General features: G+C 44.2%; 2 protein-coding genes across 11 annotated transcripts in view; one reads left to right on the top strand and one right to left on the bottom strand.

Annotated features, from left to right (window-relative positions):
• The window catches only part of PHF10 (PHD finger protein 10), an 885,396-nt gene extending 884,642 nt beyond the window's left edge, over positions 1-754 (bottom strand). For 7 of the 8 annotated variants that reach the window (XR_003855489.1, XM_029594266.1, XM_029594268.1 and 4 more), the window contains exon 1: positions 615-754. The gene's annotated coding sequence lies outside the window, so the exon portion shown is untranslated. The remainder of the gene's footprint in view (positions 1-614) is intronic. The other variant, XM_029594267.1, reaches the window with a different exon arrangement.
• Positions 751-10,904, top strand: LOC115087287. 3 transcript variants are annotated; one of them, XM_029594277.1, is made up of 4 exons: positions 751-1,025; positions 7,841-7,934; positions 8,482-8,735; positions 10,126-10,904. In XM_029594277.1, exons 1-4 carry the CDS (start codon positions 778-780, stop codon positions 10,241-10,243), a joined length of 714 nt encoding a protein of 237 aa, XP_029450137.1. In that variant the 5' UTR covers positions 751-777; the 3' UTR covers positions 10,244-10,904. The 3 variants fall into 3 exon arrangements, with proteins under 3 accessions (XP_029450137.1, XP_029450138.1, XP_029450140.1); XM_029594278.1 differs by lacking the exon at positions 7,841-7,934; XM_029594280.1 differs by lacking the exons at positions 751-1,025; positions 7,841-7,934 and adding an exon at positions 1,037-1,799.
• The last annotated feature ends 7,427 nt before the right edge of the window (positions 10,905-18,331 follow it).

Here is an 18,331-nt window from a genome sequence, read left to right as displayed (position 1 = left end):
TTCAGAAGGGTCAAGGGAAAGGGTGGGTGATGATGGAAGAGAGAATAAAGTGATGATAATGCTAGGCTGTTGAAGGAAAAGAAGAGAAAATGATGGTGTCAGGGGTGGAGGAAAAAAAGTAAGGGAGGGTGATGATAGCAAGGGGGAGAGGGAAGGTGATGATGCCAGAGGCGGGACGACAGGAAAAAGATGTCGACTGTGAAGGTGGGGGTGTGCCACTATTAAATGGACTCTGTGCCGGGTGGGCCACGACACAAAAAAAGTTGGGAAACACTGTCTTATTACATGGAGCCTTGACATAGTAATTGTGAAAACGCAATTCTTTACCTACTAATGAATGATTTTAGAGTCACTCAGTGAAGCTAACCAAATGAAGAGATGCATATAGCTAACAAATTAACAAGAACCAGTGTAACATGTCTCGTCTGACTGAGATCAGAAAATGCTTGTTTTCTATACTATTCTAACGAATGCCTCCAGCTGATTAAGGACTGAGAAAAGCTGAAGCAGATTCATCAGTTCTTCTTTTTGGAAGGGATTTTAGATGTTTAAAAAGTCATAGCATACAACAACAACAACAACAACAAAAAAAAAGAAACTGATTAAACGTTTACCTCCACACTCACAGATAGCTCCTTCCGTCCCGGCATGGACTAGACGTTATGATCCAGAGTGAGGCTGGGACCCTATGTGCCCCGCCTTACGTTTATACCACGTGCTTTTGGCGCTGCCACATTGCAGACGGTTTGGGGCTGTTGGTTATAGTGGTGGTGGTGGATGGAGCAGGATTTGTGGTTTGCGCGGCAGTTGCAGGAGCAGTATGATCGAGAAATGGCGGTGGAAGAGAGAAGTGCGGGCTCCGCACAGCCGCCGCTTTCCTCTTCTAGCGCTGTACTGTCTGTGGTGGATCCAGTTTGGGAATTGTTAGATCCAAACCCGGACATGCGTGCGCTCTTTGCTCAGTTTTTTGTTTTTTTTGGGGGGGGGGGCGGCATGAAGGTGAAGTGGAGCTTCAGGATGACGCTGTAAGTGCGACGCGGCTCCCTTCTTAATGGCTCTCCCGTTAGTAGTCGTAGGTGACTGATGAGGGCGGCAGCTCTCTGTCCTTAGCGTTAAAAACTTGTAGTCATCCGCTTCGACTCTCGAGTGCCTGCACCTCAGACTGCTGGGAGGGAGAATTTTGGCTCTAACCTGAGTACAGGGAGATGAAGCGATGTTATTAGAGGAGGGCGAGCCTTGAATTTATTTCGTTATGACTCATAATTATGGAATACGTCCCTGCAAATGATATACAGCTATAAATACATACTCCTCAAAGAGAAAATAGTTAGAGATGAAATACAAATATTTTAAATTATTTATTTTTGTAACCCATTTTTCGGGGGTTTGCTATTTCTCCTAGAGCCATAAAACTATTCTCTGGGGCTATCTTCTCAGGCATATTTTTCCACTGCAGATCCCAAGGGATGGATTCTTTCTATGGGGTTGAAGGGTGGTGTTCTTGGCCCAGACAATGGAGTACTTTTCTCTGTTTGAGTATCTCGATCCTTTCTCTTTTGGTAGCTACAACTGGGACAAACAAGCTGGACAGGATGGGATGTTCAAATATTTATGGATTATCTCAAAAACTTCCATCAATGTTCATTAGAGCTGCCATAAATTAAACTGTACAATGGGAATATTTATACTGTATTCCTTGGTTTGGGACTATCTCAACTTCTGGGATGGAGTTTATAACGTTTCCTTCTGAGGGCGAGAACACATGGCTAATTCATCCTTTCTATGGAAAACAGTTTATGGTAAGCAAACTTGCTTTTTTTTCCCCTCTGCTTTCCCTCATTGGCAATCCTTTCTTCCTCTTGACCTTTTGCTTTCATGATTTCTTTCCTCTTCTTCCACAGCTTCACCAGGTATTTTTCCGTGTTTCTCTTTTTGGGTCCTTTTTACGTCAGCACTGTTCTTTTTGCCTTTATTTTTCAGTCACCTTCTTTGGTCACATCCCTTACTTGGATATTGTTTTTGACAGAGCTACTCTTGCCCCCTTTTCTCTGTCCTTATCAAGTTGTAGCCTGGAATGGCTATATCCCAATCATGAGACTCAATCATGTTTCTGTAATAGCAATATCCAAGTCCACCTCTACCATTAGGGACTGCAGTTCTGGGATTTTAGTGCCCAGACTATGAGCATTTGTGGTCATAGCATTCCATCTTTTTGCCCTTGGTTTGCTGCTCTTCCTAGTCAACTTTTATGCTTCTTTGGTTAAATATGGAATTTTGAGCTAATTGATCTTATTTTTTCTGTCAGTAATCAGGCTAAATTTAGCCATGATCGGTGATGTCATCTGGCAGCAATAAACAGACTCATCTCTCCAAGCTAGTAGTGTAACAGTGATGATGGCAGAAAAAGACCAAATGGACTATCCAGTCTGCCCAGCAAGTTTCTTATGGTAGTAACTGCTGCTCCGTGGAGGCTAGCCCCATGTTTCTGCTAACAGCAGCAACTGCCGCTCTGTGCAGATTATCCCCAAGCCTTATGTTAAGGGTAGAAATATTTGCAATCCAAACAAAACAATTATCAAAATTATTACAAAATTATTGCTAGCAATGTTTTCACAGGGTAAGCAGCCCTCCTGATAATTCAGACAATGCTGCTTTAACAGCCTTTGCATTTGGACTTGGCTGTAGAAACAGTCCTGTGCTTTGTCCCTAATGTCTGCATATCTGTACCATGAACCATAAAAGGGGCCCAGCATTGGCTATTGTCTACATCCAATTACTCTTTTTCCCCCACTATGAAACAGAGAGCGATGTTGCAGTTCTGTCACTAGCATCAAGACTAATTGCTTTCTGTTAAGGGTAGTAACTGCTGCTCCATGCAGGATACCCCCTTGCACCATTGGCTTCTTTTCCAACCTCTAGTCTTTAGGGATTCACTGAGCATGTGCAAGAGTTCCCACATGAGTATTGCCCTCAAGCCACCTGTTTTGTTTTGTTTTTTTTAATCCAAGCTAGAGCATGGACAATTACTCTCTCCTCAGAATTTTTTCTGTTTCTCATATTTTTCCAAATATCTTCTACCTTTATGCCTTATTATTTCAGCAGCTTAACGCAACAGCACTTTTCAGTGCTAACAAAAAAAAATAAAAGAAATAAAACAGTTGAAAGAACTTCATGAGGAACACCATGTGGAATTCTCTAAAACATGATGTCCAGCAAGAAGAAACCCAGACAGTGGATTCAGAAAGGATCTAGTCATATCTATATGTTTAAAATCTCTTCTTAGAGACAACATAGTGAGTGGTTCATTTAAGAGAGCAGTTTTATCTTAATGATGTCTGTCTGTTTTGGGTTTTCCATTTCCTTGTAGACTTATCAGGTCCCTTATGGATAAGGGATCTAACAACCTAGATGAAACCCAGTGTCAACATTGTAACCAGGAGGTTAACCATATGCGACGTCGTCACCACGATCACAAGTTCGGTGAATCTTACTGTCAGATCTGTAATTTAGTTCTAGAAATTCTTGAGTGGATGAGATGTTCAAGGGGGTTGATTATACCACTAGAGGCCCTATTGGATTTTCATTTCCTGGGTGGGCTAGTTTGCACTCTGATGTAACTACTCGTGGTGTTTGGATTTGACACATCTGGATGATGTTTAAGATCAGTATTGCTGCACACTCCTTCATGTTTTCCTGATCTGGGTTGGTGAATAATGGAGAAATCCTCTAGGCATAGTCCATTCAGTGAGATTGCTCTTGACTCATCTAACCATCAGGCCGATACAGTAAGGAGCGGTAGGAAGAGCTGCGTTAGTGCCGGGCGCACCCGTCCGGCTCGCCTAACTGTATTTAAATAGCTTGCAAATGCAAGCCGCATCCAAGAGGCGTCTGTGAAGCGTTAGGCCCGCGCAACCCATTTTACTGTATGGGCGCTTTATACAGCGCCTATACAGTATCCTGGGTGCGCTGGTACCTGTCACTTCAAATGTCATTGCAAATGACATTTGAAATGACAGGCACCAGGAAGTGGATCCCAACTTTGTTGGGATCCACTTCCTGGTGGAAAACTTCGAATTAACCTCCACAAAAGAGATCGAATCCATCCTAAAGAGGCAGAAACCATCCAGCCACCCAACAGACAACATACCCTCCAAATTACTGCTACTCATCCCAAACACAATCTCGGGACCTCTGACCAACATCATAAACTGCTGCTTAACTCAAGGATTGTACCCAGACAGTCTAAAAAATGCTACCCTTAAACCCCTCCTTAAACACAATTTAGACTCCAGCATTCTAGCTAATTTCCGCCCTATCTCTAATCTACCATTCCTAGCCAAAATTACAGAGAAAGTGGTTAACACCCAACTATCAGATTACTTAGAAGAACACAATATTCTTTTCCCTTCCCAATATGGTTTCCGCAAATCACGCAACACAGAAACCCTTCTCATCTCACTAACAGATCACATTATTATGGGACTGGACAAAGGGCACTCCATTCTTCTAATCCTTCTAGACATCTCGGCGGCCTTCGACACAGTTAACCACTCCATCCTCCTGAATCGCCTTTCAGACATAGGCATATCCGGCTCAGTCCACAGCTGGTTCAAGTCCTTCCTTAGCAACAGAAGCTTCAAAGTCAAGATCAACAAAGAATCACCATCGACAAATTCTTCTCTTGGCGTACCCCAAGGATCCTCCCTTTCTCCCACCCTTTTCAATATCTACCTCCTCCCCCTTTGCCATCTGCTAACAAGTCTCAATCTCATTCACTACATCTACGCTGACGATGTTCAGATTCTGATTCCCATAACAGAATCCATCACCAAATCTCTCTCGCTCTGGAACAACTGCCTACAATCTATCACCAGTCTCCTCGACAGTCTACATTTGGTCCTCAACTCCGCTAAGACCGAACTAATATTCATCTCTTCCAACCAAGACAACCACCCTCCACAGACCACAACTACCAGCACTCCCACACTCAAGTAAGAGATCTGGGGGTAATTCTCGACAACCGCCTTAATCTAAAGAATATGATCAACACTGCAACCAAAGATTGCTTCCTCAGACTACAGGTGTTGAAAAGACTCAAACCTCTCCTATACTTCCACGACTTCAGGACAGTTCTTCAATCCTTAATATTTGCTAAAATAGATTACTGCAGTGCTCTACTCATAGGCCTACCCAGCTCAACCACCAAACCACTACAGATGATACAAAACGCCGCGGCTAGAATTTTAACCAACACCAACCGGAGAGAACATATTACTCCCATTCTCCAAAACCTACACTGGTTACCAGTCTGCCACAGAGTCCTTCACAAATCACTCACCCTGATACACAAGTCCATCCATAACCATCTTCACCTTGACCTTGAAATCCCTCTCAAACTCCATACTTCCAACAGACCGATTAGAGAAATCTACAAAGGAGCGCTACAAGCCCCTCCAACCAAAGCCACCCGCCTCATCTCGACCAGGGACCGAGCTTTTTCTATAGCAGGTCCAGCCATCTGGAACAACCTCTCCGCAGACCTCAGGTTGGAACCTTGCCTTCTAACATTTAAGAAAAAACTTAAAACTTGGCTGTTCCAACAAGCCTTCCCGGATCCTTCGGATACACAATAGACGATCAACTTGTTCACTAGCTATGGAACCGTGCTACTCCTCTATTTACTTCATATTTTAGTACCTTCGCTAATAATATAACCTGCCCTAGCCCCGGATTCCATTATGACTTCTTGTTTTTAAGTTATTGCCCTACTCGGGCCTTTATTTTTCAGCTGTCAAGCTTCCAAGCTTATAGTCCTTGTTTAATGTAACTTTGTTCTCCTTCTGACTATAAATTGCTGTTCCGTTTGTTACAGTTCTCTATCCCCGTTCGATGTAAACCGATCTGATATGGTATTTAACCATGAAGGTCGGTATAGAAAAATGCTAAATAAATAAATAAAAATAAACTTTAACCAAAGAAAACCTAAAATCCCCCTCCTCCCGAAGCGACTCGACATGTAAAATATGTAAAACCTAAAATCCCCTCCTCCCGAAGCGACTCGACATGTAAAATATGTAAAACCCAAAAACCTAAAACCCCCTCCTCCCGAAGTGACTCGACATGTAAAATATGTGAATAAGTGTAACCAACTTACTTTTTGTTTCTTTTTCAGCCTTCTCTGCCGTCCTCCGGAGGGGGCAGCCGACGGCGAAAGCGGCTTCCAGCGGCCCCCGCCGGAGAAGAAGGACGAACGCACGCCCGTAGTGCACGGGCGCTCAAGCCAATGAAAGCACATGGACGGGCGCGCATGACGTACGCCGTGACGTCACGCACGCTCGTTCATGTGCTTTCATTGGCTTGAGCGCCTGTCAATTTGGGGAGGGGATTTTAGGTTTTACATATTTCACATGTCCAGTCGCTTCGGGAGGAGGGGTTTTTAGGTTTTCTTTTGGGGGAAAGTTTGCCGTCTACCCTTACCCCTGCCTCTAACGCAGGGGTAGGGGTAGGCAGTAAATTAACAGGCTAAACTGCAGGTTAAAAAGGCGATAGTCGGGGCGCGCATAACTGAATGGGGGGGGGGGGGAAATAGCTAATCCGATCGTTTACATCTCATATACATGCCGCGGGCGGAAGGGGTTACTCGATTTAAAGAGGCGGTAAGAATGTGTTAAAGGGGATAGTGAATCGCGGGTTGGACTAACGCGGCCAAATTGTGAGTAGAAGGCGGGTTAGAAGCAGGGTAACCGTGGCCGCCCTTTACTGTATTGACCTGCATGTTTGTTATCCCCAAGAGGTTTTGATTTAAATAATTTATAATGTCCTGGATCTTAGGGGTTTTTTTGTTGACTGAACTGGTGTTCATTAGGCCTGTGTTGTCATACATCATGTATGTCTTGTAGTTGGATCACTGGTTGTCATTTAAGTGTTATGGGCATTTTATGTATCTCTTTGTTCATGTCCTTTATTTATGGTCTCAAGTGTCCATAATTTCTTCTTCCCAAAAATCGCTGGGATTCTAGACACATTTTGAGTAAGCAATTTGTACAACAATGTGAAGACCTAACTTTTAGGCCCTTCTCAAATACTGATTTTGCTAAGCCTATGTGTGTTTACTAAAGTTTGATGTGCTTCTTATTTGGATAGGATAGTTTGATTTCTTCTTTGAGTGGGAGTGGTAGCAACAATCTGAACACGGGAGCAGTCTCTTGTGTGAGAATGATAGACTCTCTAAATACAGAGAGTGGTCTCGTGTTTTGATTTAGGTAGAAAAGTTTATACTAGATTTTATATACCAGTATTTGATTAGGAAAATCTTTGTGTAAAAGGAATTTGTAATCTTATTAATCTTAATAATGATGCATACATGCATGAGGTTCTGGGTTTAGCTTTTCCTGGACAGTGAGTATAGTAAAATATAGACACAAAGGTAGGTATTCGTATAATAAATATTTTATTAAAGATGTGTTTGTTACAGTTATTTTACATAAAGCTGCTATACTGAAGGAGGCAGGTAGAGAGAGGAAAGGGGGATGTGAGGGGGGGGGGGGGCAACATGATATTTAAAAGCATTTATTACCTGCCCTTCCTACTTTCAGAGCAGGGTACAGTATGAATATTCATAAATCAAATGAGTAAGATAAAACAGCATATTACATAATTCTTCAATAAGGGGAACATCATAAAGAAATAAGGGAGTTTACTCTAACGAGACATAGGAGCCAAAAGAGTGGCCAGTAGTCAGCTACATAGAACTCCCTGAGGGGGGATGCGTCGGGGGTGATAGATTATCACTTAAGTTTGGGAATGCTTTTTTGACAAGGAAAATTTTTTTTGTTTAAAGAGCTTTTTTAAAGAATATTCTTTCTCGGAGACATCTTATATCCTTTGGTATAGTGGGCCTGCAGAAAAGAAAGCCTGTTCTCTGTTTCAACAAGGTGGGTTAGCTTTCGAGATGGGACATGTAATAGCATTAAGTTTGCTGACCTGAGGGGTCAGGAGGGATGTGGGAGGAGCATCCTGCTCACACACACACACACCCACCCCAGCAGTGCGGCTGCTGCAGGGGCTGGGGCTGGTGCTTCCTCCTCCACTTCTTCCTGCTCTTCAGCAACTCCTTGAGAATGATGTTCAGCTAAACGTAGAGATAATGTTATTTATATGCAGACATTGACCAATAGGCTGGAAGAATCACTTACCACCAGCCTCATCCCGCTCCGCAGGCAGCCGATCAAGCCACCGCCTCTTCCTGAAGTGCCGCTACCAGGCTGTCAGAAAAATGTTATTAAATATGAAACTGTGTTTATTGGTAATTACCTACCGTATTTTCCGGCGTATAAGACGACTTTTTAACCCCTGAAAATCTTCTTAAAAGTCGGGGGTCGTCTTATACGCCGGGTATCGTCTTATAGGGCAGCGGTTATCAACCAGTGTGTCGCGGCTCCCGGTGTTCCACTGCCCTACTTGTGCTTCCCTTCTCCCTAGGGGCAGGACCGAAGAAAGGAGAGACGCTGCGTGCCACCGCGGGAGGCCAGGCTGGCAGGGCCAAAGAGAAGAGAGACCTGTGTGCCGCCGCCGGCGGGACCGAAGAAAGGAGAGACGCTGCGTGCCACAGCGGGAGCCCAGGCCGGCAGGGCCGAAGAGAAGAGAGACCTGCGTGCCGCCGCCGGCGGGACCGAAGAAAGGAGAGACCCTGCACACCGTGGGAGGCGGCTGGGAGAATTTGCATGCCACTGGAGGTCAGGCCAGAGATGGCTGAGAAGCAGAGGCCAGGTTTATTGGGCCAAACTATGAGAAGAGGCTCCATGTGAGCTTGTATGTATGTGGTAGAATGGGTGCCTGGGTGCATGAGTGAGAGCTTGTGTGTGTGTGGTAGAATGGGTGCCTGGGTGCATGAGTGAGAGCTTGTGTGTGTGTGGTAGAATGGGTGCCTGGGTGCATGAGTGAGAGCTTGTGTGTGTGTGGTAGAATGGGTGCCTGGGTGAATGAGTGAGAGCTTGTGTGTGTGTGGTAGAATGGGTGCCTGGGTGCATGAGTGAGAGCTTGTGTGTGTGGTAGAATGGGTGCATGAGTGAGAGCTTGTGTGTGGTAGAATGGGTGCCTGGGTGCATGAGTGGCAGTATGTGAGTGGTTGTAAGTGACAGAGTATACGTGAGATTGTCTGTAAGTGGCAGAACATGTGTGTGATTGAGAGAGACTGGTCAGGGAGGTGACGTGTGTGTGTGTGATTGAGAGAGACTGGTCAGGGAGGTGACTGTGTGTGTGTGTGAGAGACTGGTCAGGGAGGTGACTGTGTGTGTGTGTGTGTGTGTGAGAGACTGAGACTGGTCAGGGAGGTGACTGGTGTGTGTGTGTGTGAGAGAGAGACTGGTCAGGGAGGTGACGTGTGTGTGTGTGAGAGAGAGAGACAGACTGGTCAGGGAGGTGACTGGTGTGTGTGTGTGAGAGAGAGAGAGAGACAGACTGGTCAGGGAGGTGACTGCTGTGTGTGTGAGGAAGAGATACTAGTTAGGGAAGTTACTGATCTGTGTGAGACAGAGACTGGTTGTGGGCCCTAAGGAAGAAGACTGTGAGGACAGAGCTTCAGCAGCCACTGCTGCTTCTGGTGAGTGCTCTTTGCCTGCAAGGGAAAGGAGTAGGAGAGTTTCTGGAGAGGGTAAGTAAAGGCAGCTTTTAAAGTTTACTTTTCTTGATTGACTGCCATTTTAATTATTGGGTGTTATATGATGTGTCTGTTTTGAAATATTTTATTTATATTTCGACAATTTTTAATAATTATGAGTTTTTAAATTGTTGGATGTTATTCTGTTCATATCTGTTTTGAAACATTTATTCTGCTTATTAGTATAGTTTTACAATTATTTCTGTGTGGGGATCTATAGCTGCTTGCTAGTTCTGTTTTCCTAATAAGAGGTGTATTGGTTTTTAGGGCCTGATATATGGTATTTGTAGTGTTGCCTTTTCATAGATAGGGTTGCTCCTGTTTGAGTGTAAAATTATTTTTTTTCTTAAAAATATGTATAAAAAAGGGGGGGTTGTCTTATACGCCGGAAAATACGGTATATTCAGTGTAGTCAGCATTAGGTCATAATAGAACATAAGCATTGATTCTCATATGCCTTTTTTTAGGCACAGCATTAGACAAGGGGCCTCTTTTGGATATCTTCCAACCAACACCTGCGACCTTGATGAGGCTACAGAGGAAGTGCAGAAAAAATCTTATTGTTTTATCTTTGTGTCTAGTTAGAAAGGGGCCCTTTTAAGGGTTGTTTTCCAAGACCAGACAGCATCCCGACACCTGGGTCCTTGGAAAGCCCAGAATACTTTGTTTCTTATCTCTGTGCTGAGTTAGAAAAAAAACCCGAGCCCTTCTGCCTGTCTCTATCTGAAGGAAGAGAAGTCAGGCAAAACTTTAATTAGCAGGAAAAGCAATTTTAATGAACTTTTGAAACTTTTTTCTAGTTTCAGACTCCTCTGTTTTAGAAAGGGGGGGCTAATTTGTTCACTTTTGAAAGAGAAGGAACAGACCAGCCCCAGCCCGGGTTTTTCTGTTATTTAAACGAGGGCTAACAAAGAGAATGCAGGCAGGATTTTGTCCACTTGTATGAGAGACAAAGGAAAGGAGCTTAATAGCTTCATTAAAAGCGAGTGAGCAATTAAACAATTATATTTTTCTGCATTTGAGAACCCTCTTAAATTAAATACTATTATTTCTAACTAACATTAGCAAGATATGTATTAAGAGATGCATTGATTTTACAAGAGAAATGCCTCTGGTTGATTATTTGATTTCAATTGTTTCGGTTACAGTGATTTACCTTTAATTATGTACTACTTGATTAGATTAAGACTTAAACACTGAAATGTCTCAATCATTTAGCGGTTTTTAAGATTGGAATTTCTTTTTATCTGGAATAAAGTATTTTAAAATACTTACTGTCTGGTTTATTTCTCTGCATGCTATGCTACTTTAATTATTTGATGTATTTCTCTAAAGTTAGGCAAATAGTGGATTAGACACCAGATGTTGTCCAAAATTTCTTTATTTGAATGGAGACACAAGATTCATACATTTGCCCGACTCAGGCCGAGTTTCGCCTCAGGGGCTGTATGTAGATTTTTGTAAATTCAATATATTTATATATCATGATTCGAGTGTCTGCAATGCCAAAATCGTGATTTTTGCTCGAGGCAAGATAACAGCTCAAAGTGCTACATAAACCTGCAAATTGCAGAATGCTGGCTGCCGGCCTGAGTCGGGCAAAAGTATGAATCTTGTGTCTCCATTCAAATAAAGAAATTTTGGACAACATCTGGTGTCTAATCCACTATTTGCCTACACGGCGTTCTTAGATTACCTACCCTCTTGATTCATCAGTCTTTCTCTAAAGTTAGAACTCACATCCCTGTATAAATAATAAACTTTTTGTCTATAGGGCAAAAAGGGTTAAAATTGAATAAGGCAAGTTCTGCTTATATTTCCTTTTTGACATGGCACCCATAGATGTGTGATTGTTTTAGAGATTTAGGTATTGTCTAAGGAAAAAAAATAGGATTTTTAATTTCCAGTATAGAGATATTATCCCAGGACAAGCAGGATGCTAGTCCTCACATATGGGTGACGTCACTGACTGAGCCTGAACGCGGGAAAAACTTCTGTCAAAGTTTCTATAAACTTTTGACTGGCTGCCTAAGGCTACTGAGCATACCCGGCATGCCATGATATTCCCTGCCACAGGGGTCTCACTCCAGTCTTCGTTTTTCCGCGTGCCCATTAGCACTGCGGTCGTCGGAGCCCTGTGAGTCTCCTCACAAAACATACTAAAAAAGTTAGTTAAAACTTAAAGTTTTTTTCCCACATCGGGTCTCATTCCTATTTTAAACCGGCCGGTGACAACATTTTCTCAGACTTCTCATTTTTGGCGATTCGTTTTCTCAGACAGCTGTCGTTTTTTTCAGTATGGCCTCCGGGTTTAAGAAGTGTTCTTGTAACCGGACCATGTCCGTTACAGATCCGCATACCGAATGTGTGATCTGCCTCGGAGAGAAACATGAAATTTCATCATGTTCTCAAAGGGTCGAAAACTCAGAAGAGAGAAGTTGGCCCAAGTTTTTCAACTTCAAATACTACCATCGCCATCGACTTCGACCAAGTCTTCGCCTACAGGGGTAACTAAAAAGCTTGTCGAGGGTTCAGGAGACGCGCCGTCACCGACACCGTCCTCGGCATCGGTCAGGTCAGTGTTACAAACTAAACAAAAGCATAAACACAAGCACCATCGATCGTCGATACCACCATCGACGGAACAGTTAGCGAAACGGCCTAAAGTCATCGGAACTTCAACCTCGATGCCTGAGTTACCCTCGACGTCAACATCGCCTACCCCGGATTTCACATCTATGGCTCAAAAATTGGTTCTAGACGCATTACAGAAACAACTTCCGGCGCCATCGTCGATGCCGGTGGACATGTCGATGCCGGCGGGACCGCCGATATCATCTATACTACCGATACTGCAACCATTGTCTATGCCTATCACTTCCTCGATGCCTCCATCGACGTCTGTCACTGCCAGAATACCAATTTCAGAGTTCTCATTCCTCCCTACTTCAATAATAACGATGTCACTGATGTGGTCCCGCTTCACAAGAGTGGGAACAGAGAGGAGGCTGGTAACTACAGACCGGTTAGCCTCACTTCAGTGGTGGGAAAAGTAATGGAGTCACTGTTGAAAGAGAGAATAGTGAACTATCTACAGTCCGGAGAATTGATGGACCAGAGGCAGCATGGATTCACCAGAGGAAGATCCTGTCAGACAAATCTGATTGACTTTTTTGACTGGGTAACCAAGGAATTGGATAGAGGAAGAGCGCTCGATATCATATACTTGGATTTCAGCAAAGCTTTTGATACGGTTCCGCACAGGAGACTGGTGAATAAAACGAGAAGCTTGGGAGTGAGTGCCGAGGTGGTGACCTGGATTGCAAATTGGTTGACGGACAGAAGACAATGTGTGATGGTAAATGGAACCTTCTCTGAAGAGAGAGCGGTTTTAAGTGGTGTACCGCAAGGATCGGTGTTGGGACCGGTCCTGTTCAATATCTTTGTGAGCGACATTGCGGACGGGATAGAAGGTAAGGTTTGTCTTTTTGCGGATGACACTAAGATCTGCAACAGAGTGGACACGCCGGAAGGAGTGGAGAGAATGAGACGGGATCTAAGGAAACTGGAAGAGTGGTCGAAGATATGGCAGCTGAGATTCAATGCCAAGAAGTGCAAAGTCATGCATATGGGGAGTGGAAATCCAAATGAACTGTATTCAATGGGGGGGGAAAGGCTGATGTGCACGGAGCAGGAGAGGGACCTTGGGGTGATGGTGTCTAATGATCTGAAGTCGGCGAAACAATGCGACAAGGCGATAGCTAAAGCCAGAAGAATGCTGGGCTGCATAGAGAGAGGAATATCGAGTAAGAAAAGGGAAGTGATTATTCCCTTGTACAGGTCCTTGGTGAGGCCTCACCTGGAGTACTGTGTTCAGTTCTGGAGACCGTACCTTCAAAAAGACAAAGACAAGATGGAGGCGGTACAGAGAAGGGCGACCAGGAAGGTGGAGGATCTTCATCGGATGACGTACGAGGAGAGATTGAAGAATCTAAATATGTACACCCTGGAGGAAAGGAGGAGCAGAGGTGATATGATACAGACTTTCAGATACTTGAAAGGTGTTAATGATCAAAAGACAACGACAAACCTTTCCTAAGGAAAAAAATCAGCAGAACCAGGGGTCACGATTTGAAGCTCCAGGGAGGAAGATTCAGAACCAATGTCAGGAAGTATTTCTTCACGGAGAGGGTGGTGGATGCCTGGAATGCCCTTCCGGAGGATGTGGTGAAGACCAGAACTGTGAAGGACTTCAAAGGGGCGTGGGATAAACACTGTGGATCCATAAAGTCAAGAGGCTGCCAATGAAGAGTGGGTGACTCGCCAGAATGATGGCTACTGCCTGGAGTCAATACCCTTATTAAATAAACATACAGAGGCTTGACTCCAACATCGCTCTAAGCTTCAACAGCAAGAGGAAATGTGGAAAAAAGGATTCACACTCACAAAGAGGGGAGTAGCTGGCTTGTTACGGCGGTTACTACCCCAAATCAAATAAGCCTGATACTTCACTTTCAATGCATATACAGCATAGTTCTCTGATTCAACGGCAGGGGAGAAGAAAAGAGGGTTCGCACTCACAAAGCGGGGAGTAGCTGGCTTGTTACGGCGGTTACTACCCCAAACCAAATGGGCCTGATACTTCACTTTCGATGCACATCCAGCATGGCTCTCTGCTTCAACGGCATGGGAGAAGACTTATACGTCACGCATATCCAGCATAGCTCCCTGCTTCAACGGCAGGGGAGAAGAAAAACAACCAATAAGGGCTAATAACATAGTCTGGGTAAAACAAATAAGCATGGGTGCAGCTTGCTTATTGCGGCGGCTACTACCCCAAACTAATCAAGCTAGATATTTCACTTGGATGCAGCTCCATCACTGCTCTCTACATTAAAGGTGGGGATGGAAGGGAAATAGAACCAAGAGCTAAGAGAAACAGATAAGTATGAGAGAAAATATGTGTGAAGCTTGCTGGGCAGACTAGATGGGCCATTTGGTCTTCTTCTGCCGTCATTTCTATGTTTCTATGATGTCAAGATCACTGCCTCTGTACACCACTGCTCCCACTATACCATACCTTCCCAAAAAGGCATTTCACAGTAAGAGATCATCATTGGCAGCAAAAGGACCAATCTCTGAAGATAGATCCTTCCAGGATATTATTACTAAAAGGTATACAGACTTGCTATCTTAGTTACCAACTGCACCAGAAGATGTACCGCCAGCACATTCTTCATCAGATGATCCTTTACCAGGACCCTCTGGAATACAGACTCAAAAGGCAACACCACCTCATCAACCAACTCAATATGATTCCGAACCATCATCAGAGGATTTTATGTCAGATCCCTCTCCGCCACCTGCCACAAAGCAGTCACCACCGGAAGATTTCACATTTCAGTCATTTGTACAAGAAATGGCAGATAATATTCCCTTTCAATTGCATACTGAACAAGATAATAGGCAACAAACACTAGAAGTGCTTCAATTTGTTGATCCACCTAAGCACACTCTTGCCATACCTGTCCACGACATTTTGTTACAGCTACAAGGTCTGTGGGAAAACCCTTGTTCAGTCCCTGCAATAAACAAGCGCATAGAATCTACATATTTGGTACAACCTTCCTCCTCATACCAAAAAACACAACTACCCCACCATTCGGTGGTTGTTGAATCGGCCCAAAAGAAATCTCGCCGGACAAGAGCCCATTCCTCAGTCCCTCCAGGGAAAGACAATAGGTTCCTTGACCAGCTGGGCCGCAAAGTGTACCAAGGAGCAATGCTGAATTCCAAAATATCAGCATACCATTTGTATATGACACAATACCACAGAAACTTGTGAAAACAAATGGAAGAATTCGTGCCATCTTTGCCTGCACAGTATCAAGAAGCTGCGCAGGCTGTTATAAATAAAGGTCTCAATGCTGGCAAACACGAAGTACGAGCAGTATATGACAGCTATGACACCGCTTCACGAGTGGCTGCATCCAGCATTGCTGCAAGACGCTGGACCTGGCTTAAAGCATCCGATTTAAGACCAGAAGTACAGGACAAGCTGGTTGATCTTGCCTGCCTGGGGGATAACCTGTTTGGTTCAAAAGTCTAGGATGCTGTTTCCCAACTAAGGGAACATACAGAGACACTGCGGCAGTTATCCACGCTGCCACATGACCCTTCTCCACATTGTGCCAGACGACCATCACGAAGGGACACCAGAAGGCCCTTCTTCAGACAGCGAAAATACTATCCTCCATCGTCTAGACCGAGACCTCCTAGATCTCAGCAAAGACCTCAACAGCGACAACAAAGAGCTCCAAGACCAGCACCAGCCCCTCAAACTGGACCTGCCACTGGTTTTTGAGATTACAACCGGAGAACAGAGCCCACATGCCAACCCTTACCCAACATTACCAGTAGGAGGCAGACTACAAACATTTTACATCGATAATGTCGGACCAATGGGTCCTGTCTATCATTCACAAAGGATACCATCTCAATTTCAATTCAATCCCTCCAGAATTTCCACCAAAACCTTCTCATCTCACAGAGAATCACATTCTTCACCTTCAAAAAGAATTATCCACCCTTCTGAACGCCAGGGCAGTCGAGCGAGTACCCTGGGCCCAGCAGGGCAGAGGATTCTACTCCCGTTATTTCCTCATTCCAAAGAAAACTGGAGGCCTCCGTCCTATACTGGACCTCAGAAATCTCAACAAATTTCTAAAAAGAAAAAAATTCAGAATGGTATCCTTAGGTATAATGCTCCCACTCCTTCAACAAGGAGATTGGCTTTGTTCTCTGGACCTTCAAGATGCTTATGCTCACATTCCAATATACCCTCCTCATCGCAAGTACCTGCGGTTCATGGTGGGTCATCAACATTTCCAATACAGAGTACTACCATTTGGTCTTGCCTCTGCTCCCAGAGTATTCACAAAATGTCTGGCAGTCATAACAGCACACTTGCACAAACAAGGTGTTCATGTTTTCCCATATCTCGACAATTGGCTCATAAGAAGTCAGTTGCAAGAAGGAGCTCTAACTTCCCGAAATCACACGATTGCTGTGCTTCACAACATGGGTTTTCTCATCAATTATCCAAAATCCCATCTAATTCCGTCTCATCTTCTCCAGTTCATAGGAGCAGAGTTAAACACTATCATTGCAAAAGCCATTCTACCGGACGATAGAGCAGAAACGCTGTCCCTCTTGGCAAAGTTGTTACATTCAAGGAAGCTCACCAAGTTCTAACCTTGTTAGGCCACATGGCTTCCACAGTTCATGTTACCCCTATGGCAAGACTCGCCATGAGAATAACCCAATGGACATTAAAATCACAATGGATTCAAGCCATTCAACCTTTGCACTCTCCAATCCAAATCACACAACAACTTCGTTTATCTCTCCTTTGGTGGTTGAACAAGGACAATTTACGCAAGGGACAGGACTTCCAGCAACCAGTCCCACAGATAACATTAACTACAGATGCATCCACCTTGGGTTGGGAAGCTCATATAGACAATCTCCAAACTCAAGGGACATGGACAAAACTCGAAGCAACGTTTCAAATCAATTTTCTAGAACTTCGAGCTATACGTTATGCGCTGCATGCGTTCAAAGACTGCCTTTCGCACAAGACTGTTCTGATCCAAACGGACAACACAGTAGCCATGTGGTACATAAACAAACAGGGAGGTACGGGCTCGTATCTCCTTTGTCAAAAAGCAGCACAGATTTGGGGATGGGCCTTGAACCACTCAATGTTCCTACGGGCCACCTATCTTGCAGGCATTCAGAACGTAGTGGTGGATCGACTCAGTCGTCCATTCCAACCACACGAGTGGTCCCTGGATCCCTCAATAGCGACCAGGATATTTCAGCGTTGGGGTCAACCGATAGACCTGTTTGCGTCACATCTGAATCACAAAGTGGACAAGTTCTGTTCTCTACATAAACAGAAGAACCAGCCAGCCAAGGACGCCTTTGCTCACCCTTGGAACTCAGGCCTACTATACGCGTATCCTCCGATACCACTTATAACCAAAACTCTAGTGAAATTACAACAAGACAAAGGGTCCATGATACTCATAGCCCCGTCTTGGCCTCGACAAGTATGGTTTCCCACACTTCTAGACCTCTCAGTCAGGGATCCCATTTGTCTGGGAGTAGCTCCCACTCTCATAACTCAAGATCAGGGTCGGTTGTGCCATCCCAACCTCCAATCCCTAGCCCTGACAGCATGGATGTTGAAAGCTTGATCTTACAACCACTCAATCTTTCATCCAATATATCTCAAGTGCTTATAGCTTCACGTAAACCTTCCACACGAAAGAACTATTCTTCTAAGTGGAAGAGATTCTATGGTGCAGGCAAAAGACTATTGATCCTTTCACCTACCCCACTACTTCTCTTCTAGACTATTTATACCATCTTTCAGAATCTGGTCTCCAGACTTCATCTGTAAGAGTACACTTAAGTGCAATCTCTGCTTACCATAACAAAATGGGAGATGCACCAATATCTACACAACCTCTTATCACCAGGTTCATGAGAGGTTTAACTCAACTTAAACCACCAATTCGGCCTCCAGTCACAGCATGGGACCTAAACTTGGTCTTAACAAGACTCATGCGTTCCCCTTTCGAACCCATAGATTCTTGTAATCTTAAA

This window comes from Rhinatrema bivittatum, chromosome 3, assembly GCF_901001135.1.
Source record: "Rhinatrema bivittatum chromosome 3, aRhiBiv1.1, whole genome shotgun sequence".
Classification (NCBI taxonomy): domain Eukaryota; kingdom Metazoa; phylum Chordata; class Amphibia; order Gymnophiona; family Rhinatrematidae; genus Rhinatrema; species Rhinatrema bivittatum.
This window is presented reverse-complemented; position numbering and strand designations above follow the sequence as displayed.